Genomic DNA, 24692 nt, shown 5'->3' with positions numbered 1-24692 from the left:
CAGTTGTGTAAAGTCACACACAGACCTGGCTGGCAGAAACCCACCATCCTGTTTCCACTTTCTTCTCTCCCTTTCCCTGGTGATAAGTGTTGTTACCCTCCTGGTTGCATCTACTGTGACAAACTGTCTCCAGCACGGTGGGCCTTTCTGTTGTAAAATAAACAGTGCCTTGGAGGAAAAAGCAGCTTCAGGTTTTCCACATTGGTGCTGAATAATTATAGTAGTTTAAAAATACCAAAAAAACCCACAACACAACAAAAAACCCAGAATTGATCTGCTTATACACCACTGAGCAGCTGCTGGCAGCTGAATGCAAACAAAGATTTTCCTACCTGTTGTCTGAACTGATCAGCTGAAGCTAACAAACACCTGCTTATCAGCTTGCTCTTGTAGGAAATACAAGCTAGGACCAACTTTTCTCAGTCAATAAATTCCCATAGGCTTAGGAGGTTGCTGGGTTTTCCCTGCAAAGCCTCATCCTTTAACTGAGAGATGTACATTGCTCCCACAGCAGGTACTCAAGGAGTCTAACAAATGGGAAGGGCTGAGTGAGAATCAAACCTCTCAAGTAAATTTCTGTCAGCTTTAAAACAGGGTGTGAGGCAGATGAAATTTTGAATCTGACTGGATTCTCATTTATGCTAAATCCCTGTGTCACCCAGGCTGAGAACTGCAGAGGTTAAAGAGCAGCTGGCTGCCTGGGTGGCCTGGTGCTAAGCTGAGCCTTGGGTTTGCCCCCAGCAATATCACAGCCCTCCTCTCACACCCTGTGCTTAGCTTCTCCGCACCTTGGGCCACTGCCCCAAAACACATTACACTGCTCTTGCTCAGCATCACTGGGTTTGCTCCACAGTTAAAATACACTCAGAAATGTGTTTCTTAGCTCAGCTACTGTATTACATAAAGTAGGCTTCTCACCCACACCTGTCCTGGTGACTGGGAAAGGGGCTGCCCCCAATTTGTGCCTTGGTGGAAAACCATCTGAAACGTCACACTCCACAGGATTAAGGTCAATTCTATGTTTACATTTGTGCTTACTTTCCATACTCAGAAATAGAGTCCATGTGTGGGAGACAAGGAAGGCAGCTCTCAGGTGGGCAGAAGCAATGCATCGCTATGGCCCAAGCTCTTGTACAGCAGCCTGAATCCTGCTGTTAGACGAAGATGCCTCTGCTCTGGATACAGAAAGCAAAAAGTTAACATGACTTTGGAAATGGTGGGAACAGGGATCTGCAAGTCGGCTGGTCATGCTGTGGCTATACCATAGCACTGTACCACTGAATTGGAAACAGATCACTAGTGAAAAAAGGGAAGAGCTTGTTCATCCATTCAGGTTTCAGGGGCTGTGTTTTTACAGGTTGATTATAACTATACATTCTAACTCTGCATTCTCTCCAAGTTGCAGTGAGCAATGAGGATTAAGGCAGCGAGATGTGCACCAGCAAGAGACCAGCAAAGATTGCACAAACAAGGTCTCTGGAAAAAAGAAAGTAGCCATGTCTTATGCAGAAACATGTCAGTGCTCACAGGCAGAAGGATGTGAAGTGATGTTTTCCTCCAGGCCCATTGCACCATTGAGGTCTGACTGTTACTAAATAGATTCATGTGCAACACAGAGCAGAGGGAAAAGGAAGCCTGTTGGGATTGGCAACTGACTCAGTCCCACCAGTGCAGAAACCTGGCTCGTATTCTTGACTTGTCAGTGCATTAATGGGTGCAGCCAATTTCTGCAACCCCTACTTTAGTCTCAGTGGACAAACGATGCCTCTCCTATGACAACGGGACTGTGCAGCTTAACCAGCCTGATCTGAAATCTGAGGCCCTGCTACATTATAGTGTTTCTGCATTGATTACATTTTCCCAAATCTAAAAAAATATAAAAAAATCTGTTTAACATTTTATGCTTTAGTCCCACATTGTCCATAGCATAAACTTAGTAGAGCAACTTCAAAGATAAAAATGCTTTACTCCTTACAAGGAAATTACCACACAGCACAAAGTAAGTAGCTCTTACAGTGCCAGACTTTAGTTTTATTTTCTTTGAATACACTTCTAGCTGTCTTCAGTTCCTCTAAGCAAGGCAAAGACTGTTGCTGCTGAACAGGAAATTCTGCTTACACTGGTGACTCAATGACATTTTCTCAATGATATGAAAAACCCAAACCATTTCAGCAAGTGTATTTCTATGCTCCCAGAAATCCCCACAGATGCAGGGGTAGGTGTGTGGAAAATACATGCAAAATTACACCCTTCATCAGATTCAGGCTCTTTCAATTGAGTGTTGAAAGCAAACTTTCCTTGTCACTGTTGCAATTGGGTTTACTAACTTAATTGAGGGCTGAAAGGTTGTAACTATCAGACAGAACTTATATTAAAAAAAGAAAAAGAAGAATAAAAATAATCAGGCATAGCTTGATCCTAATCTATCCCACAGAAACCACAGCATCATAAAACATGCTCTCATCTTTCTCAAACCCCCCAAGACTACAGAAATGGGTACTTTAGAAACATCTGTCCCCAAGATCATCTCTTTCACCAAGTTTATTTGTTATGAATTAGAGCATCCATAAATCCACCAATACAAAGCTGATTTTTAAAATAATTTTATTTCTAGGACAGGAAAATACAGAGCTGCTCAAACAGACGAATCAAGTCTTAAAATCCTGAGAATAGTATCAAACTGCATTCAGTGCATACTTTTATTTTGTATTATTACTGTGAAGCAGCAGAAATTCCCAGTTCACTAGAAGAGAACTCATATGCTGCTTTCTGTCTTTATTATTCAGAACTCCTTTTTCAAAATACTTCAGAGTGTAGTGCTCTCATACTACAGATGTAGTGGGAACGTCCCTATTCACGGTTATGTTTATTTGGCATCACTCCAAGGGCAAAAAATAAAGATACTTACAAAATAGCACACAGTCTGATGGAGGCAGCCCTTCTATTTCATAAACCACTATGAATAGGAAACAACCACCTAAGAGAATAGTGTGGTTACTCTTAAGTACACAATTAAGTGCTCCACCAGCATAAACATCAGTAGACTACAAAGTATTCTGTGTGCTACTACTAAGATCATAAATACAAATCTCCCATAAATTCTCCACTTCCAACATTTTTTGCATTGTTGAGGCATATTTTAATATTGCATAGTTCTACACAGATAAGGTACTACTGCTTGCATTGTTGTTGCAAATGGCTACACTACTCTTACTTGGATACCACTATCACAGTACATCCCATAAAAACAGGCAGACTTCAAATAGATCGTTAACTGTCCTAACTCGAGTATAACAGTATTATTGAGTAACATTTCATTTGTAAGTACTACAGATAAATCAAGAGCTTGCAAAGGCTTTTACATAATTTTCAACCTTACAGCTGAGCTGCAACTGTTAACTGTAGCATGTCATGAAAACACTGGAACACAGTTCTGCACAACACTTTCGCGTCAGTCTCCGGACACGACTTCCAAGAAGAACAGGTAGCAAGGATCCTACCAATACAGAACACAGTGAAGTTACCACTCTTCCTTGTCATGGTCTATTGATGAAAGTCACACAAACTGCCTTGAAATGTGAAATTACTGACATAAATTCAGAAGCAAAAATTGTTACATAAAAATACTATCTCAACACTCACAAAAGGACTCAGATCCCCAGTGCCTCTGTAGGCAATAACGCTGACAGATCTTGAAACTAGACTCTCTGATTTTAAATACCCATATCTACATACACTGTGACGTGACTTTTCCGCTTATATTTGAAAATATTGTGGATTATATTACTTCTCTGCAACTAGATAAATCTTTAATGCACTTCTTTTTTTCTGTTTACCTAGGAAAAGGTAAAACTTGATCTAATTCTATGTATCTTAACAGAGCTATAGCTCAAATTGAATCAAATCTGCACATGTTCCATACTCAGCTGTGGAAAGAAGTCAACCAAATTAGACCTAAATTCCAAAACGGCAAGTTATCTCAACATGTCTAAGAACTTACTCAGATTTGACAAAGAAGCAATAATTTTTGTCCATAAGACCAATAACCTGAAGTTGGAACTTTACAAATTCCATCAGTGAAGCCAAACGTTCTAGCTTTTCCCTGTTACTCAAAGAGGTCTGGCTCCAGCCAAGAGATGTGTGCACAGCCACCAAGAATGATGGACCACATGTCCATCTGTGCTCTCTCCGGTCTCTCTCAGTCAATTACTATTTTTTAAAAAACATCTTTTAATGTTATATTTAATAACCCCTAAAATTAAAGCTTATTTTGAAGGAAGTTAGCTTATTTCATTCTTCCCTTCTTTCACCTTCCCCACTCCTTTCTTTTTGCTTATTGTCAGTATCCTGGTGCTCACTCCATCTCCACTGTTCTTCCTTCCTCTCACACAAGCTTCCCCAAATGTTAATGCCTCTATTCTTGTGTACCTCACTTCTTAACCTTTTCTGACATATTCAGCCATGTGTATTGTCTTCTCCTTTCCTCATTCTAGTTATCTACCTGTCCTCTTGTTTCAGAGACAGAACCATGCTGAAAACATAGTAGTTATATCCTTACCTGTCATCTCTGATTGAATAAAAAAACCCATATCCATGATGTACCATAGGCAGTGCAGATCCATTGAACTTAGTGTAGCCAGTCAGACTAGTTGAAAGAACAAAATTCCCACCTCCTCCACTGTAAAACAAAACAAAGAAAATCAAAACCAAGTGAGCTTTACAAAAAAAGTTATTTGTCCTAAAGATCAAGAAATCACTACACATCAAGCCAATGTAACAAAGCCCTCGGTATAAAGGGATACAAGCTCCCCAAAGGACAAGAATGCCAGTTACCTAGCTGTGAAGGCCTTATCCACATAAAGTTCTGGCACTGGCAGTCCCTGCTCCTGTGCTATGAGGAGGAGGCCAAGAAGATGACGATCAAAGCCTGTCAAATAAATGCAAATACTGCATCATTAATAGCAGCTTTTCCCATTTTTCTTCTTCTTCTGGTCTGGATAGCTGGAAGCTCAAATAGGAGCCAAGGACACATAAGCAACAGAGCCTACTAAAAACCAAGATTCATAATGTAGAATTCAAATATTTGTGTGTATTTTGTTCTAAGAGGTCTTCATCACTTTCGGCTTGCAACACTGAACCCACACGCAAATGAACCAAGTAATATCTACCCAGCACAGTTCCTGTGAAACTGGCCCACTGGCAATAATGTGGACAAGGTAAAGAGGAGGCTTTAGCTGTCACAGCTGCCTAGAAAACTCACCAAGTAGAAGGGAGAGAGTTCAAAGTTTCATCAGATGATTATTTCCCAGCTACTCTCTCTCATTCATCGGATAGCCTACCACAGTAACACAGGTGGGTTAGAATTTTACCCACTTCTCTCCTCTGCCTCAAATGACTGCATTTCTTACTTTCCACCCATGCATATATTTGATTAGAAAGTATTTTGAAACAACGTCTAGCTGGGCCAAAAAAGTGAACTAATATTCAAAGTAAACATGTCTTTGGGGCACGAGAATGGGTGCAAGGATCAGCTTTTAGTTCCTTTCCCCAAAATTAAAGAATAAAGTGTTAAGGAGTAGTTTTTACTGGGGCTGAAAACCCACACCACCAAAACATGAGAACTTTTGATCCCGGAGTACCTTTTCCATTCTCACATTCTTTCCTCATTTTGTTGTGCTTTGCAAAGGCCTTATGCATCAGCTGTATTCGTTGGTATGTCTGTGTAAAGTAGAGGAGACAGGTTAGGGGGAAAAAATGAAACAACTAAAAACAATCCAGATGATTAACACATGAGGAATCATAGATCACAAAGTTTCTGCCTTTCACAGTTTCTAGCAATTTTAGATAAAAGAAAATGGAGGAACTTGAAATGTACATTAGAAGCCTTCTCAAACTCTGTCTCCCAAATCCAAATTCCTTTTTCACAAGATCTTGTTCACTTCCCATATCTCTATTCAGTTACTCAGATCACTTTTGCACTGAATAATACTCCAAACCTCTTGCTCTTTCCCAAATAAGCTGAAACAATGCAAAGTAGCCACTGAAAACCACATTCATCAAAACCAGAATTTCCCTACAATACCACTTCTTTAGAAGCACACCGGCCTTTAGCAGGTGTGGCTACATTTACCTGATCATCATTTTTCATGGGAGGGGGGGGAACCCCACAAAAATCACAAATCAAAAAAAGCCCAGAACTCAAATGAAAAAATCTGTGAAGCAAAAGCAGAAAACAAAAAAGACCCTAATTAGGATATAAAAAGATGCCAACTGTATTCCTAACTTTTCTGTGCTTATTTAAATACTACTTCCACAACAGTAGTTCTGCCCAATGTTAGGTATTTTTTATTTTATAGTGAAACTTGCATAATAAAAACAGAGAGAAGAGAATACAAATACTTCTTTTGCTAAAGGAGGCCTAGAGAAACACCTCTATACATCCAAGATCTTGATTTGTAAGAAGCCAGTTAGATGTAAGATCTAAGATCTTAGCTAATTAAGAAGCCCTTTTAATCCTTTTATTCTCCTTTATGAATGCAAAAGAAGGGCAGTAACCACTCAATTCAGATAAAAATCAAGCTACTGAACTCTCAAGAGGCAAAAGAAAAGTTGAGACGTCCAACCTGGCCACGAACACCTCCAGGGAGGGGGCATCCACAACCTCCCTGGGCAATCTATTCCAACACCTTACTACCCTCATGCTGAAGAATTTCTTCCTGATGTCTAACCTGAATCTTCCCTCTTCCATTTTAAAACCGTTACCCCTTCTCTTGTCACTACCCTCTCTGACAAAAAGCCCCTCCCCGGCTTTCCTGTAGCCCCTTCAGGCACTGGAAGGCCACTATAAGGTCTCCCCAGAGTCTTCTCTTCTCCAGGCTGAATAGCCCCAACTCCCTCAGCCTGTCTTCACAGCAGAAGTGCTCCAGCCCTCTGATCATCTATGTGGCCCTTCTCTGGACCCTCTCCAACAGCTCCAGGTCTCTTCTAATTTCTTGTAAAAATTAAAACAGATCACTCCACAGCAGAACACATTGGTTCCAACCCAGTCATTTTGAGGTGTGAAAAAAAATCCATGTGAATGTAAGACAATACGCTTAAATTCTTGAAATCAAAAGGTAAATAGGGAAGAAACCAGACAAGCCTGCATGACAGCTCACCTCAGTCTCAATCACCAAAGCCAGACTTCAAGCAACCCAACATTTGAAAACTGTCTCGCTGGAAAGAGGCCAACTCCCATTAATGACACAATAGCAAAATGAGTTTTAGCCGGTTCAAATGAGAGGCCTTCTAAATACATGATAAGTGGAATGTAAGCACTTACACTGTCAGAAGGATCCAGCATGGACTTGCACCACTCCACTGCTTCCATAGTGCAAGATCTTACGGTCTCTGTGCGGCCGTGATAGAAGCGCCTGGTCATGGCCGTCTCGTAACAGCAGCCCGGGCTAGGAAGAAAAATTATGGACTATCTCATTGACTTAACAAAACTATATGCTCTCTCAAGGAAAAAAAATAGAGTTCTGCAAAGTATCCTACATATTTAGCCTACTTTTCTTCAAATTTTGTGTCTGAAAAAACCCACAAAGCTTTTATGAAGCAGATGACTGAAAAAGTGCCAGTGCTGCCTGTAGCCATGCCTAGTATAAATAAGATTAAATTCTTCAAGCTTTGGTTTTCACTCTGTATTTCCATTAAGGAAACCACCTACAGTGTCCAAAACCTCAAAAATTAAGAGACATGCTAGAAATAAGTAGTGTCCCAATGCATTTATAAGGACATACTGACCCATCCATGTTTTACCTGGAGCATTCCCAGCCCTGTGACAGTCTGCCATTTAATATTCAGCTTACATGAAACATACTTGGGTTTAGAACAGATTCCACAGGCTATTTTAGTCAAACAATTTATTCCAATGTCCAGCAAACTGAGATCTAGCAACCTTTCTTCTGATGAGACAGACAGTTCCAGTGACTAAGCATAATGCACGTATGACAAAACTCTCCTCTTCCTGAAGCAAGCAGTGTTTGCCAGGTTGCAGTGTCTCCTAGAAGCCATAACCAGTGCAACTTAGCAAAGAGAAATTTGGGATCACCAATTTCAGGAAGAATGCTGACTTTTACAAATAATTCAAAATAAAATGACACACTCAAAAATGCAGAACCAGGCATTTGAAGGGTCACGATCTAGAGCTCTATTATTCCGTCCAAATCTTCACATCTAATAGTGCTCAAGAGACACTGAGGTTCATAAGGCTTTTTACAGGCTTGGAACACTAACCATTTACTGATGGCTGCCACCTGCTACAGATACAGCTCTTTTCCATCTAAGCAACTGTTTGGCATTAAAGAATCCTGACCCACCGCAGGCTTGGCATTTGCCCACTTATTTACTTTGTGCAGTCTAAATCCACATTTTCATGGATTGTCTCCTGCTTTCCATTCCATGATATGTACACACATGATCCCTGTGGGCAAAAGCACACAATTTTTCTGAAGCCAAGAACAAAAGTCCATGGATTTCAATGGCACAAAGTAAAGCCCTATTCAACTCTTACAGTAAAAAACCTCTTACTTCTTCATCCTTATATTGGCATACTGAATTACACCGTGGCATTGCAAGTCTGCTGCATCGTATCTCCAGCTACACCCCTTTGTCCAATAATCTATTTTTATTTTTTTTTAATTCCTAATCTGGGTAATAAGCTTTTCCTACCGTCCATGACATTTGTAAAAAGCCATCTGAAGGGCAAGCTGCACAAATGTATCGGGATGAAGTTTCTTCTTCTTAATCAATGCCTTGCCAAAGGATGTGAAGGCATAATTCACTAGCTCCAAGTCAGATACCTGTCATACCAAAGGAGAAAAAGCCACATAAGCCAAGTAATATCACAACTTGGTTCACTTTAAATAAAATACACATCATAAACCAGCAACATAAAAGATTTAGCCATGGTATTAAGTCCCCTGATTAATCAATTGATCAGTAACATATTCATCCCTGGAGAGAGACCAGCTGAAACATATAAATAGAATAAAAATTTTAAAACCACAAAACAAACAGTGACAATTAAGAAAAGCAGCAAGAAATTTCACCTTTTTATAATACAATTCTTTTGTAAGTCCAATTTCATTTTTAAGTTTTTGATCCACTGTGAATACAAGTTCCTCTGGCCACGGAATATCCCTCACGTTATCCGAACCCTGGGAAGATGCAGACAGAAAGGAGAGAAAACAGAAAATGTTATCTGTAAGAAAAGACACTTTAACTAATTAATTTGAAAGTTTAAAAGATAGATACCTTCCATTTTCCCTCATTCTCAAGAATCTTCTTTTCGATATAAGACAACATGGTAATTAAAACCATGGCATCAAAAGGAGCATGCTAGAATCATGTAAGACAAGATATCATGTTATTCGCATAACTACTAGAGGATCAAATAGCTTTTTTCCCTACCTCACTCTTTTCCCTGCAGACCAACATCTTTACTGCACAGTGCTAAACTTGTTGTTCTAGTTCTACAATACATATAAAACTACTGGAAGTTCATTCACTGTTTTGACTGCTCTGCAGCCAGAGAGGGAGACACAACACACCACTGCTGAAGAGAAGCAGACTTCAGGCAGGATGTAGGCCCTTCTGCCCATTCTATATTGAATTTTGAGAAATACAAGTTTAAAAACACAGCTGTCCAGATACCTAATACCAAGAGTAAATTTTAAGCCTTCTAGTGCAATGTACTTTTTTTTGCCTTTAAAACTCTCTCATTAAATACTTTTAAAAATAAGATTAAGATTTCAGAACTCATGTTCTTAATTCAAGCATAGTGTAACATCAAACACCATGAAGACAGACTGCTTTTGGAAACTTGCCAGACAAGGTGCCTGATAAACAACGCTACACTAAGAAGGATCATCCTACCTTTAAAAATAATACTCTAAGAAGGAGAAGCTAGTAAATAAATACTTGAAATGTTTGTAAAGCAGGCAGGGGGGGATTTTTTTCAACTTACATCACAGAATGCGCTAGAGGTTCCATTGGAAAAGAAAATGCTATTGTAGGATTTATCTCCCCAGCGTACAGTCAGATCACCTGTTAGCCCCAGCCTTGTAACCTAAAGCAAAAGTTACACACAGTGGGTTTTCAACAGCATTAAGTACACTGCCAACCTCTGTCAGCTCTACCAAGCCTACATTGAGGGCGAGGCTTCTCTGAGAGCCAAGACCTTTTCAGCCAGTTGAAAATTAAACATGATTATAAGTCTAAATTTTTAAATTAAGAGTGCTAACAAGGTACTGACTGGATTTCTCAGGACCCTGAAGCACAGAGGGCTAAAAAGGTTATGAAGATAGATTTCAGCCATTCCCCCTTCCGGTGCCCTAACATTCAAACTATTTAACTAATCCTGTGGATCACCGTGAAACATTATCTCCACACTTATCTGTTTCACTTTCTCTGTTCTGAAAGAGTAAGAAGTGCTAATTTACTACAGAAAGAGCATGCACCTATGCAGACAAAATGTTTATATAAACATTACAAGATATGAACTACCGAAAGCCCTTAGCTACCTCAGAATAGTCTTCAGGAGTTGCATGGGGACTAGCATCATCCAGGCTGACCACAAACAAACTTTTCTGAATTTTTTCCAGAAGAGTTAAGTTCTTTGGATCAAGATCAATCAAATACTGACGTAACTAGAAAGCACAAAAAGCTAAGTTAAAAGATGTATTTCCAGCAATCACAGTACTTTTCTGAGAAATTAACTGCTGAAGTACTCCCACCTCTGCCCATTTTGTCCTGTCATTGCTTGTTAGGGCTGCCAGTCCCGGTCCATCTGGTTCACTCTGGCATCTTTTCTGGATATATGCAAGTTGCCTTTAAGATTTCAAAAACTGAAGTTAACAGAGAACACATGGAGAAAAGACAAATCAATCTTTTTCTCTTTCTTTTTTGCCAAGCTGGAATTTTTGTTCCACATTCACAAGTTAATGTGAAGCTTGAGTCAGTTCCCTCAGACCCTAAGGGCAGCTGAAGACCTCCTCTGTGTTTTCAGTCACTAATGGTTACCTCAAATTGCAGCAACCAGCCCAATACAAACTTACATGCAAACAACCATGATCCTAAGTGTTATGTATGCACTTAAATTAAAACTAGATTTAAGACTTCAGCTGTGCAAATGAAATTTTCTTGAGCAGCAGACATCTGCAATACTGCAACTTTGTAGCTCTTATAGCAACTAATCAGATAAAAGGGGGAAAACATCTACTCAAGATAAACCCTGAAATTTAAGGCAGAACAGCTGCAGGACTGCCTAAATGGGAAGACTGAACTACACAAGAATACTTCTCTTCCTCACATTTTCCATTTGAAGGGAAGTATTAACAGAGACTTAATTTTATTTTGCAATTTTTTTTCACAGGTTGTTCTAGGTGTTAAAGAAACTCCAAGTGTTTAATGTGTCTTGCTTTTTGTGCTGGCACTCTTGCCCATTAAACTTCACTACTGATCATTAGTTACACAGTTGTCAAAAAGGTAATACACTAATGATGATGTTACAAAAAACCCAAAACAACCAACAAAACCCAAACAAACCAAAATCAACCTGCCCTTTCTATAGGCAACAGAAAGCTTTAGGGTTTTTTGTCTGTATACCAGGTGTTAATTTCTTTGTTACTTGTTTGATCTAGTGGGTACAACTACAGGAAATTAGAAATACATATGTTGAAATATTTTAAGTTTTGAAGTAGCAGACTTAAAAAAAATATTTTTGAGCTTCTCTAAAAAGTGTTTTTCTTATCTAAGAAATCTGGAAATCCACCTTCTGCCAATTTTAATTGTAAAAGTCTTCTGTTGTGCTTTATAAACAGCACTGACAAATGCAGTAACTTACTCCTAAATGTAATGCACAGCCCTTCTTTAATGAGTAGGTGCATAGAGATCCCAAATCAATCACAGGAGACTTATGCTAAAACTACCTCTGTATGTGACATAACAGTTCAACCAACAGAGTAGAAAACTTGGTGGCCACAACTATATTGCCATTTTGGAAAGCTGACACCTGTATGTGCCGCTGGGAGATAAGAGATATAGCATGGAAAAGCTTTAAACATTGCTGGTTGCACCAGTACCTAAGTTTACTGTTTAAAGAACAAAATTATCTCTCTCTGTTCCTTTGCAACAGCTCAGGAATATAAGAAGAGCCACAAAAAGCTGGTTTTCACAGGTCTGGATTAACATGAATTGGTTCTGAAAGGAATTATGTTACCTATAATCCTAATAATTCCATGCAAAAAAACTTCCCATATAAGTGATGATTCCTACTGAAACATCTTCATTCAGCCCTTTTGTGTAAAGTTCCATGGGTGCACTGCTACAGTAACATAGCAATTGTGCTTCATGGCAAGAAGATGCCATCCACTGAACAAGAATTTACTCAAATCCAAACTCCCGGCAAGAGAAGCTGTAGCCTCTCTCACACTTAATTCTTTGGGGTGAAGGGACAGAAAGACTCTTTTTTATGAAGCTTAAATAGGACAGGTCATTTGAAACAAGGTAGTTTGAAAACCTGAATATCTCTGGAGGAGTCATCATATTGCCTTCATGTATAGCATCAAATGCAAACACTCGACCTCGACACAGCACTATTAAGTGAGATGGGCATTCACCTTCAGTCTCTGAAATGAAACAAAAAACAAAACATGAAAATCCAGCCATAGGGATAAAGTGAGTGACAGATACAGAAAAAACACTCAGCAAGTCCTACAGACCCTTTTTTTTTTTTTTTTCAAAGTGAGCCAGACTTCATCCAGCTAAACACAGAAAAGAAAAAAGAGTATCTTTTAAAGTCCAGTTGCATGTTCTTACTGCAAGTATGAACACATTTTTAAACAGAGAAAATATACAGAACCATGTAACTTTCACTGTTATTAACTACCATAAGTCATTACCTACTGGCAAATGTTATTTATGTGTGCACCTTGTAGGCAGGAACACGCTCTGCTGTTTGCTGAAAGCTGACCTAGCAACACCTCTCTTGCATGAGTTTTGTTTAGGTTTGGGTTTTGTTGTTTGTTTTTCAAAAGGGAGGAACAAAATGCAGCAAGCCTGCTGCTAAGATATTTTACAAATGATTCATCCTTCAGTTTTTATGTGACCAGTTTCAGCTATGCAGCTCAAGATCTGAGATGCACTAACATGTCAATCAGACCTGATCTGTAATCTGTAATTCTGTAAAAAGGAAACACTGACACACCAATTTGACCAATGTACAGAAATGCAGGTGGTACTGGCTCACGCTAGCCAGGTACCCTTGCACAGCATTGCCTTATCAAATCTGTCTATCTGGAAATAAGACTAAAGTTGGAGAAGATTCTGATAAAAATCATATGTTAAAAACCCAAGAAACATGGCTATAGTTTTCCCAAATTGAGCCACTGTCCTCCATCTCTCATAGTCCAGTACTCCACCCTGGAAAAAAAGAAGAAATGTATGCTACTTTACCCACAAGTATTTAACTGAATGGGCACCCCTGGAAGTCTTAATTTCAACTGTAAAGCTTTTCTATCAATCTTTATGGTCTTACTTTCTATATCAGATTATGCAATTCAGTGCATACCTGATTAAAAACCATTCTAAGAGTGGGGAATTTGGACATTTCATGCAAACCTCACCTTCATAAATCATGAACTTAATTTCTAACATAACAAAAATCAGAAGGGATAACATCAAATTCCATTACTTTAGGCAGCATCTTCCTAACAGCAGCTGTCTAAAGCAAGGGGCAGAATTATCTTTGAAAGTTAACATACTCAGAATTAAGCGCCTGAAACCCCACTACAGTTGGTAGAGATCTACCCAATACACTCAGTGACATCTAATGAGCTCTTCATCTGTTCTCATTCAGGTGTCTGCTGCAGGCTCCACCAAATTGCTCCCCAGGTTCCACTGATCAGGCTCTCTTAGCTTTCTTTCGCTGTCGTTTTGACTCCAAGCTGACATTATCTGTCAAATTTCAGGTACTCTACTCTGCAATCCCAACACTACTTCAAGTGTTTGGACCATGTCAGTTCCCTCTATAGCCAAAGGAGAAAAACAAATCCCTCAATATGGCAATTCCTCCTGCTCATCTCAGATACCTTCATATTTTGACAGCCCAAATCCTTCTCTGGAGGTATTAACATTTCTCTATGTTTCACAGACAACCAAGACAACTAACCTGACTAAATATTTAATCTGGAGGCAGACAATCTACACGCAAAAGGATGTCACCTGCCCTGTGTAAGTAGAAAAATTACGTAAGCAAGTTTGTTTAATAAAATTCTTACAGTATTTATAGGCAGAAAAGGGATGTGAATTATAGAAATTGTGTCTCCACAAGATAACAGCTTTTTAAATTAAGCATGATCAAAACAAAACACTAAGCTTCCACCATTTGAATGTTTCTTGTATGTTTTGATATTTAAACTAACTCTTCAACTGCAATTCTAAGTTAAAAACCTGGATATTTGCCTTCAACTTTGCCTTTTCTCATCACATCCTGTGGTATGGAGATTTCCCTATGTATTTTCTGTGGCACAAGGCAGTAACTTCCTTCTTCAATTTCTGTGTCACAGGAATTCACATGTCCCATTATTATCTACAGTCACACTGACGAACAAATCTGGAAGCATCAGAATGTGTGTGGGAAGGGTGTTATGATTTCAGATTACTAATACTACAGTATTTGTTATGGGAAGATGAATAAGAACATCACTATTTACCCTAGCTGAGAGAACAGCTTCAAGAAACACTATGGAGTACTTCCAACGCTGAAAATAGAAGGTGATCAAGCCAAGAACCAGCACAACAACAGAAAAAAATTAAGAATTATCCCAACAGAATGTATAGGAGCACACTTGAGAAACACATTCTGTGAAAACTGCATTTTGCAATTAGTATTGATGCAGAAATTCTGTCTGTATAATACACAGATTCCACCCACATTTATAACACATGGAATTTATCTTTTTCCAATTCTTAATGGTGGCACACTTACACACATCAGGCTGGTAACATGCAATTTGAAGCAGAGCTTTCTTTAAATCTTATTTGGAAAGGACTAAATATTGGATCAAAAAGGGCATTTGTATATTAGATACTTTCTTTCCTTCCTTATATAAGGACTCAACAACCAGTATCTGATTTAGTGCTTGTGGAAGCAAGTATTTTCTGGTTAAAATGATGACTCCACTAGCCCACTAACACCAAATCGTTTGCTTTTATTAACCTACAGTTTGCATTTGTTTACCAGTTTTAAAATGACTGCTGATTGAGTCTCTGGTAACTCCAGGAATTTTGCAAGTGCAGAAGACATTCCGGAATTGGCTCATGTCCAGAACAGCATCCCCAGATCTCTCTATAGGCACCTTCTCTCTGCAGTAAACAAATACAGAAAAATTAAACATGAGAGATTATAATTAAGTTAATCAAAGTAAGACAAACCCATATTTTACTACAAAGAAGGCATGCCAATGAACACAAACTTTTTTGAGACTAAAAAGTACACACAGATCATCAATATTTTGAATATTTTTTTTTTCTTAAGTCTTACGTTCGTAATAGATCCCAGAACTGCAGGGTGTGCCATATATTTACACACGCTCTTTCTATCTGAGTGCCCTCTTTGACTGGCCAGCAGTGCTCAATAAAGGGAGAGGGGCCTCCGATATTACAGTATATTTGTGTTGGTATGCGAAGATCAAGGTAAGCCACATTCAGCCACCAGTCTTCCAGCTGAAAATGAAAAATGTTTAGCATTAGAATTAAGTTTTAGCCATTAATTCTTTAATAATTGCCTGATTGTTCGACTGCCTGTTTCTTACTACTTTTTTTTAATATTTTGAACTGCTGAGGGTAACAACAAATCTAGCTCTTCTATTTTCCAGCTTAAAATAAAATTCAATACTGCGTAAGACTATTAAACTGTCAACAATTATTAAGAGCTCTTCCCTGATATCCAGCATCTTAAACTCTTGCAGATGTTAGCTGTGCCTGCTGAGAATATCAGATTAATCTATGAAGATTGAAAGGAAAGGAGATTTGTGCGAGAGAGGATCTGGGGCAGACATTTCATAGTGTATTTTTTCTATCATCATCTAAAAATCCCCACTCTGGAGTGTGTCATGCTAAGACTTAGGAAGTTCTCATTACTTCCACTCAGTAACAACACTCCTTGTAGCCCTTTCTCTGTTGAAAGAGAACTTTAATATGCTACCACAAAGCTTTCTTCAGTAAAGAAAGAGATAGAGACCACACTCTAAATTCTGTTTTTCTTTTTTTTTTTTTTTTTGAGGGGTAGCAGGGTGGAGAGAGGGGGCATGGAGGTGACAGAAGAGACAGAGAGACTGACAGACAAAGCATTCAAAAGCTGGTAGGTAACATTTCACTTAGAGAACTCTCTTAGCCACCCAACTTTGAAAAACACAAATCATACATATATAAGTGAATGTATTCCTATCCATAGGTCAAGTGGCTCAGAAAGATCCTAAAATTTAATAAAACTCTATAATTATACCCTGAGCAACCAACTTTTCACAAGGTGAATTATGATTTCTCACGCATCTAAATACGCACCCAATTCCTCCGCGTTTTAGCTCTTTCAAGTAATTTCTGATGCAACTCTTTCCCAATCCCATTTTCAAATTTTTTAACTATATTCTCAGTTCTTTGATATTCTTCTTGACTTAGAAATGGCTTCACTGTAAAAAGAAAATGTTTTTATTTTAAAGACAACTGCATACTGAGATTTATTCCAAGATTCAGATATCCACAAGCAAGTGAGTGGATGAAAATACTCAATATTTCTTTTTCTAAAAGGTATTTGAAGGGAAAACATTTTTAAAATCTATAAATAAATCAGTGTGCTCTAATAAAACATAAATACACACCTTTAAATAAAAACAGATGTTAGCAAATGAAAGCAATTGCTGAAAACCTAAAATACCTAACAGATAACTAAATCTCATATATTTAAAGATGTAGCTGTTAATACTATGGATTTCTGCAACTCCATCAGTTGCCACAGAACTCACTGAATAATTAAATTTACAGGAACTTCGTTTGTAAATTTAATACATTGAACCATACATGTCTGCCATCCTGCTGCACCAACCATAAGCTACTTGGCTTAATTTAAGAAATTCTATTCATGGTCTAGAAGTACCTTGCCCATCAAATCTCATTCACTGTCCCTGTGTTATACTTACCTTTGAATTACACTGATGGCAGTTAGTACTACCCAATTTTATATTTTAAAATACTTTTGATTTCTCTCAGATCATGTGCCATACAGTCCAAAGTTATCTGTAAACATCTGGAAAACTAGTCATTAATTTAATCTAAAACCCTCCTTAAAGCCTTTTTACCATGAAATCTATGGTCAGTGACAGGCCCTGCTGATGACAGTTTCCACACAGGCACATTTCTTGTCTGCCTTGCCAGTGCTAACCCTTGTGTTAAGAAGCAAGGAAAGATTCTTGTATAATTGTTAGTAATCATCTATCTCTATCATCCCTAATCTAGCTTTTGTGAGTAACAATGGAGTTTCAGCTGGGCAAAGTCTCAACCAACTATCCTTGTAGAATTAAAATTTTTTACTTCCTCACAACTGTGTCTTCCTGTAATTATCACTGCTTGTCTGCAACCTCTACTTTTTTCTAGAGATCATCTAGTCCAACACCTCATCACAGCAGGGCCATCTACAGCAGGTTGCGCAGGTCTGTGTACCTCCAAGGATGGGATGGAGTCTCTCCAAGCTCTACAGCAGCAACCTGTTCCAGTGATTAACCATCCTCACAATAACGAGAATTTTAATTCAAAGGATCTTCTTGTATTTTAATTTGTGCCCATCACTTCTTGTTCTGTCACTGGATACTACTACAATGTCTGGCTCAGTCTTTTTTACTCCTCCCATCAAGCATTAACAGGCATTGCAAAGATCTCCTAGAGCCTTTTCTTCCCCAGGTTGAGCAGTCCTAGCTCTCTCAGTCTCTTCTCATATGTCAGATAATCCAAGCCCTTAGCTGCCCTCATGGCCCTTTGCTGGGCTCACTTCAGTATGTCCATATCTTGCTTGTACTGGGGAGCATAGAAACAGACACAGCATTCCAGACATGGCCTCCCCAGCACCAAACAGTGAAAGATCACCTCTCTGCCTGCTGGCAACTCTCCTAAGGGAGACCTGAAGGCTACTGGCCTGCCTTGCTGCAAGGGCAAGGCTTGCTGGCTCATGTTCAACGTATCATAGAATGGTTTGGGTTGAAAGGGACCTTGAGGATCATCTAGTTCCAACCCATCTGCATGGGCAGGTACACCTTCTACTAGACCAAGTTTCTCAAAGCCCTATCCAACCTGGCCTTGAACACCTCCAGGGAGGGGGCATCCACAAGCTCCCTGGGCAACCTGTTCCAGTGCCTCACCACTCTCACAGGAAAGAATTTCTTCCTAATGTCTAACCAAAATCTATCCTCTTCCAGTTCAAAACCATTACCCCTCATCCTATCACTAAACACCCTGGTAAAAAGTCCTTCCCCAGCTTTCCTGTAGGCCCTCTTCAGGTACTGGAAGGCCACTGTAAGGTCTTCCTGGAGCCTTCTCTTCTCCAGGCTGAACAGCTCCAACTCTCAGCCTGTCTTGACAGGAGAAGGCTGGAACATCTTCGCATCATCTTCATGGCTCTCCTCTGGACTTGCTCCAGGAGTTCCATGTCCTTACTGTGTTGAGGGCTCCAGAACTGGACACAGTACTCCAGGTGGGGTCTCACAAGTGTGGAGCAGAGGGGCAGAACCACCTCCCTTGACCTGCTGGCTATGCTTCTTTTGATGCAGCCCAGGACACAGTTGGCTTTCTGGGCTGCAAGGGCACACTGCCAGCTCATGTTGAGCGTTTCATTGATCAACACCCCCAGGTCCTTCTTTTCTAGGCTGTTCTCAATCTATTCTCCACCCAACCTGTATTTGTTGTTGGGGTTGCCCAAACCCATGTGCAGGACTTTGTACCTGGCCTTGTTGAACTTCATGAGGTTGGCATGGGTCCACCTCTCAAACCCATCAAGATCCCTCTGGATGGCACCCCTTCCCTCCAGCATGTTGATCACACCACACTTGGTATCTAACAGGACCCCAGGGACTTTTTTGCAAAGCTGCTTTCCAGCCAGTCAGCCCCACCTTGTGCTGGTGTGGGGGGTTACACCTCCCTGGGTGCATTACTTGGCATTTCCTTTGTCAAACTTCATGATGCTTCTGTCAGCCTGTTCCTCCAGCCCATCAAGCTCTCTCATCTGGGGCATCAGCCACTCCTTCCAACTTTGGATAATTTGCAAACCTGGAGTGCACTCTGAGTCCCATCATCCAGGTCATTAATGAGATCTTAAACAATACTAGACACATGAGGTACACCAACAGAGACTGGCCTACATCTGGAATATGTGCTGCTGATCATAAACCCGAGTCCAGCAGCTAAGCAGGTTTTAGTCCACCTGACTGTCCACTACCTAGTCCATATTTAATCAGTTTGTCTAAGAGAATTTTTTAAAAAGCTTTTGATGTGACAAAAGCCTTGTTAAACTCAATATAAACAATACCTAGGTGCAACTTAAATTGCACCACCATCAGTTATGAACACAGATGAAAATGGAAATAATAGCAACAGAGCCATCCACCTATACCATTTAGCAGTTTACAATATTCACCCAGGAAACCTGAAACTGAAAGACTGCCCAGACTGCAGGTAGTCCAACACTCAGGTTTCCCAGAGAATTATCTTACTACCACGTAATATCATACTAGAGTGATTATCCTCTTTCATTGAAGTTTCAAAGTCATTACAGAGCAATATGCACCAAAGAAAGAAAATAAGCAAAATTACTAATTTATGGTTCCTATTCCAAGGGTAACTAAGACTGCTAGAAGACTAGAGCATTTTATCATGAGATGAGACCAAGATCTGAGTTTGTTCATCTAAAGGAGAGAATGTGAAGGAAGGACCTTGCTGCACTCTACAACAATGGAATGCAAAAGGCATAGCAAAGATAAAGCACAGCTCCTCTTAGAGATGCACCGGAATAGTACAAGGGAGAATAGAGTCAAGCTGTAACACAGGAAATTTCTGACAAGGAAAACACGAGGCTTTTTTTTTCCCCTCTGCTGGTTTGGTTTTTGTTCCCCCTCCTGCAATCGTGAGGGTGACCTATCACCAGAACAGGCTGCTCAGAGAAGCTGTGGAATCTCTATCCTTGCAAATATACCTGCTTTTGATGGATCAACTTTAAGCAGGAATCTGATGTAGAGGAAACCTTCTCAACCTACATGATTCTATGATTACAAGGCCTTTTTCCATATAAAAACTATTTGATCAGATGTAGAAGCAGGACTATTATGAAGGAGCAGAACTCATCCTCTTTCTCTCTAGAGTTCAGTTAAACTTTTCTCTTGTCACTTTCTCCAGGCCCACAGATGGTGTCTTCCTTTCTGCATAGATCAGCTCCATCCAGGAATGAGAACTATCCAATGGAAGACATTTTCAGCTGCATAGCTAAAGAATCCTCTGGAAAGCTTTGGGTTTTCAAACTCTCACACTGAGTCTGTGCTTCTGAGTCTCTGGGTTGAGCTGAAAGGCTAAATAACATAGCTATGGCCACCTCCTCTGCTCAAGGCCTGCCTTCAAAACAAGATTACTCATTCTGAATCAAAGCAGAGGCAGCTACTGTAAAGTCCTAAGTAAGGCACCTCCTGAGACTTACTCTGTCCAGCTTTTCCAGTTGTGTAGCTTTAAACAGACAAGTGCTTTACCAAGAGGCACACTGACTAATGTTAAGTGCCTAGAGTTCTCCTCCAACAGGAGTTTCCAAGGAACGATTCACAGTGTCTATGAAGAGTTGTTTGGAACTTTCAAATTGTTCTCCAGAATCATCTTCCTTCCTTCCTTCATCTTCACAGACTAAAAACATCAAGAGCTTAAGCACTAAGAATCACTGAACTATTGTCTAGAATTGTGCACTGCACATTCTGTCTTTGAGTGATTTGAACAAGGGAAGACTAGGCAGAAGAAAAAAATACTGGATTAATTTGCCTCCAACCTCTAGTGAGACTAAAGGTAATCAATGATGATGAAAGTTATAGCGGTTCTTGTACATAAGTAAGTCTAAGTAGCAAGCAACTTCAGCATGAAAAAAAGGGACGTGATAATGTATTTCAGATACATACACACAGATAATGTATTCCAGATTAGAATCATAAAACAAAAGCAAACAAATTCAGTCAGATTTTATCACTCTGTGAGAGAGTTATTTATTAATTTGGAGAGCCAGCTGAGTTTCCAAAACTAAGTTCTGTGGGGTAATTCTCTTATTGGAGGTTCCCTACTATTGTGGTACAACTTAAATGAATCTGCTTTACAACAAAGAGAAAACGGGTTTTGTGACATGCATATACACACACAGTATTTTTTTCTCTAAAATCACCATTTCAACATTCTGCACCAAAATATGATGATTTAAGTAACAACAAGAAAACAAACTTCTACCATCTATTGGGCCACTTCCACTACTCAGAATAAATGCACACTCAGAGTGTACTTAAGGATTTCTATTTTGGGAAAAGGAATTTTTGGTGTATTGTATCTCAGCTAAGGACAGAACTCTAGGTCTTTCACTGTTAGCATTCACTCCTGTATTACAGGTACAACAAGACACAATGCACATGTTCCAGAAAAATGTTCATTGTGTCTGAATTCTGAGAATTTTTAAAGAAACAGGAAAGTAATACTGAGATATTGATAATAAATAAAATAACAAAAAAACTAACCAGTCATCTTTGCTTTATAAGCAGAGCTAGACACATATGCATTGATGATGTTTTCAAAACTTCTCATATGTGGTCTTCTTTAGGCAGCCAACACTTCAAGGCAAAACTTACCCAAAGTTAAGTTAACCAAAAATGCTCATGGCTGCCTTTTCCTGTAGCATGTATAGTTGACAGCATTGATGAGAAAGAAGAACATTTCAGTATGAAAAAGTTTTTGTAATAACTTTTTAATAATAATAAAAAATAATCCTGGGAAGTCATAATCACACAAAGTAGTTATTATGCAAAACAAAGTTTGTAGATAGAAAAATATCTTTTATTAGACCAGCTGACATAGGTGAGGGAAAACAAGCAAACACAAAACCACAGAATTCCACCACCTTAGAGAGGGAAAAAAAAACATCAAAAAGTTAACATTCTTACATGCTCAGTTCTTTTCCATGCCAACAGAAGGCACGTAGGGATAAAATGGAAACTTTGACTAGGGTTGCTCTGATCATTTAATTTCCTATTTTGAACCTGAAAAAGACCTTTTGCACTCTAAACTTCTCTGGATTCCCACCCCAACTACATCAACTAACACAAGTTGTCTCTACAAACCGCTTTGCAAACATCTCCAGCTTAGCCGGGCTGCAACAGCACACACCACGCTGCTATTACAATACTAAATCATTACCTGAATCAAGGTATTTACTTAAAGATTCACCAAGAGGAGGTACTGGCAGGGAAGGCAGAGAATCTTGGTACTGAAACGTTCGCTCTTCAGACAGTTCAAGCACTTGCTTTTCCATGGCGCAGATCCGCAGCACATCAACGGACTGTGAAGGAAACCGAAGCTGTAAGATGCATTTCCCCCACACTGCTCTCTCCCCGCCCCGCACACCGCCATACACACAGCAAACGACACGTACCAGGAAAGCGGTCCCTGACAAAGCCAGGATTGAGGACTTTTCGTAGGTCTGAAGCCACAAGAGCATACGAGGGGTAAACTACGACCGGGCGGCTCCCAACGCCTTTTCTCGCGTCCGTCGCGACTGAGCGACTCGAGGCCTGTTGCGCCCCTTCCCCGGGAGGAGCCGGCCAGCCCTGGCACCCCCACGGCCACCAGACTCGCTGCGGAAGGGGGGAATTCGCCGCCCGGCGGCCCCGGCCCGGCTGGCGACCCCGTCACGCAGCTCGCCAAGCCCCCCCAGCCAGAGGAAGGGCAAAGGGGCTGGGCCCCGCAGCCGGGGCTGCCCGCCCGGCGGAGCGCAGGCCGGGGCGGCCCGGGACGGGCAGGACCTGCGGCCGCCGCACCACGGCCGCGCTGGCCGCGGCTCGGGGCCCGCGCCGGGGAGCTGCCCCGGACAGGCGCGGGTGCCGGGGCCGGGGACACGGAAACGGCCCAGCCGAGCCGCCCGCACGACCCTTGCTCCACCACCGCGCATCCCCCCCCCCGCCCCGAAGAAAGAGGACGGCGGAATCCCCGCCCGCTCCGCGGAGCCGCGCTTACCTCGGCCGGGATGGGCAAGGCACCCCTCAGCGGGCTGGCTCCCTCACCCCTGCCCCTTCTGCCCCAATTTCAAGCGGCCCGGAAGCGGGGCGGGGCGGGGCGGCCGTGGGGAGGCGTGGGCTGTGAAATAAAGGGCAAGGGGGAAACCACAGCCGGGGCCTGGCGAGGGGCTGGCAGCCGCCTGTGCCTGCTGCCGCGGGCAGGGTGCTCCCCTTGCCCCCCGCGGGCCGTGCCGGCAACCCTGAGCCTGCGGGGCACCCTGCCCCGGCGGGGCTCCTGGCCCGGGGGTGGGTGGCTCTTCTGCTCTGGGGATGGGAAGGAGCTCAGGAGTCTGCGGAGATGTTTCAGGCTGGGGCCAGACCGGTGGGTTTCTGTGGAGAGAGGCTTGCAGAGACTTGCAGCTCCATGGGGGTAAGCACAAACCACCAGCAGGGAGACTGGAATTTGGAGTGGTCCTCACATCCCAGAGCAAACACCTTCACCTTAAGCTGAAGCACCGCTTGTACTGGCAAAGGCACGAGGCCTACCCACTTGCCATGGTTCAGGAGGGTTCTGCTGCCCCGGCCCCCCCAGTGCTGCCCCGGGCAGGCTGCAGGGCTCTGCTGCCCGCACGTGGATGCGGGCGATGCGTGGTGGGGAGCTACGGCTCAGCCCAGAGGGTTCACGTTCTGCCACTGTGGCTGGAGAACCTGGCTACTCTTTGAAGAGCTCTCAGGCCCCGAGGAGTTCCTGATGAAAGGCTGGCAGCTCAGATAGGTCTTGAAGTTGCAATGGGAGCAGCTTGAGGTGACGCGGCCAGCAGGGCGGGAGAGGGAGGTGCGTGTCAGTCTACCTGCGTCTTGCAAGAGTCTCTTCTCGAGGTAGGAGGGTTGCATCAGGCTTGAGAGTGTAGCCTGGTGGCTGCCACCACTGCCAGCAGGCAGAGCCTCAGGACTTGCAGAAATCCTGTATAACCCTGAACCTTTTGAAGACCCTGTTACTCCCTTCTATTCCTACAAGGCTCCTGACGGCTTTGCTACTCTAGGCAGTATGAGGACTGCAGCCTCCCATGGCTCCCCCTGTGGGAACTATGGACTCGAGATCCCTGCGGCCCTCCCTTTCATCAAAGCTTGCTGTCACACATTGTTTTTTACTGCTAAACACTTCCTTGATCCCTCTCACCGATTCCCAGGTAGATCCGAAGGCAGCTCAGAAATTAAAATCAAGGGCAATCATCCCTTAATCTAAAAATCTAATTAGTAGCCTGTGGAAAAGAAGAAAGGTATAATAAAATTATTTTTAAAATTCAGTTTAACAAGGGATTTGTAGAAATAGTTGCTGTTTCTAAGTGGATTTAAAGTTTAGTTCAGGCTTCAGTTCACAGC

The 24692-nt window shown here is 41.3% G+C and overlaps 1 protein-coding gene across 3 annotated transcripts; it reads right to left on the bottom strand.

Moving 5' to 3' along the window:
- Positions 1-2587: 2587 nt before the first annotated feature.
- On the bottom strand, positions 2588-23417 carry CROT (carnitine O-octanoyltransferase). 3 transcript variants are annotated; one of them, XM_051609491.1, is made up of 17 exons: positions 23329-23417; positions 22513-22654; positions 16609-16733; positions 15587-15768; positions 15284-15408; positions 12563-12671; positions 10779-10872; positions 10566-10691; positions 10010-10111; positions 9298-9381; positions 9093-9200; positions 8713-8843; positions 7322-7445; positions 5640-5718; positions 4834-4927; positions 4559-4678; positions 2588-3496 (listed from the first exon to the last, which is right to left on the bottom strand). In XM_051609491.1, the coding sequence occupies exons 2-17, from the start codon at positions 22625-22627 to the stop codon at positions 3376-3378; spliced, it is 1839 nt and encodes a 612-aa protein (XP_051465451.1). In that variant the 5' UTR covers positions 22628-22654; positions 23329-23417; the 3' UTR covers positions 2588-3375. The 3 variants fall into 3 exon arrangements, with proteins under 3 accessions (XP_051465451.1, XP_051465449.1, XP_051465450.1); XM_051609489.1 differs by lacking the exon at positions 23329-23417 and adding an exon at positions 22748-23201; XM_051609490.1 differs by lacking the exons at positions 9298-9381; positions 23329-23417 and adding an exon at positions 22748-23203.
- Between the last annotated feature and the right edge of the window lie 1275 nt (positions 23418-24692).

This window comes from Apus apus, chromosome 2, assembly GCF_020740795.1.
Source record: "Apus apus isolate bApuApu2 chromosome 2, bApuApu2.pri.cur, whole genome shotgun sequence".
In the NCBI taxonomy this organism is placed as follows: Eukaryota; Metazoa; Chordata; class Aves; order Apodiformes; family Apodidae; genus Apus; species Apus apus.
Note: the sequence above shows the minus strand (reverse complement) of the source record. Positions and strands in the feature narration are given on the sequence as shown.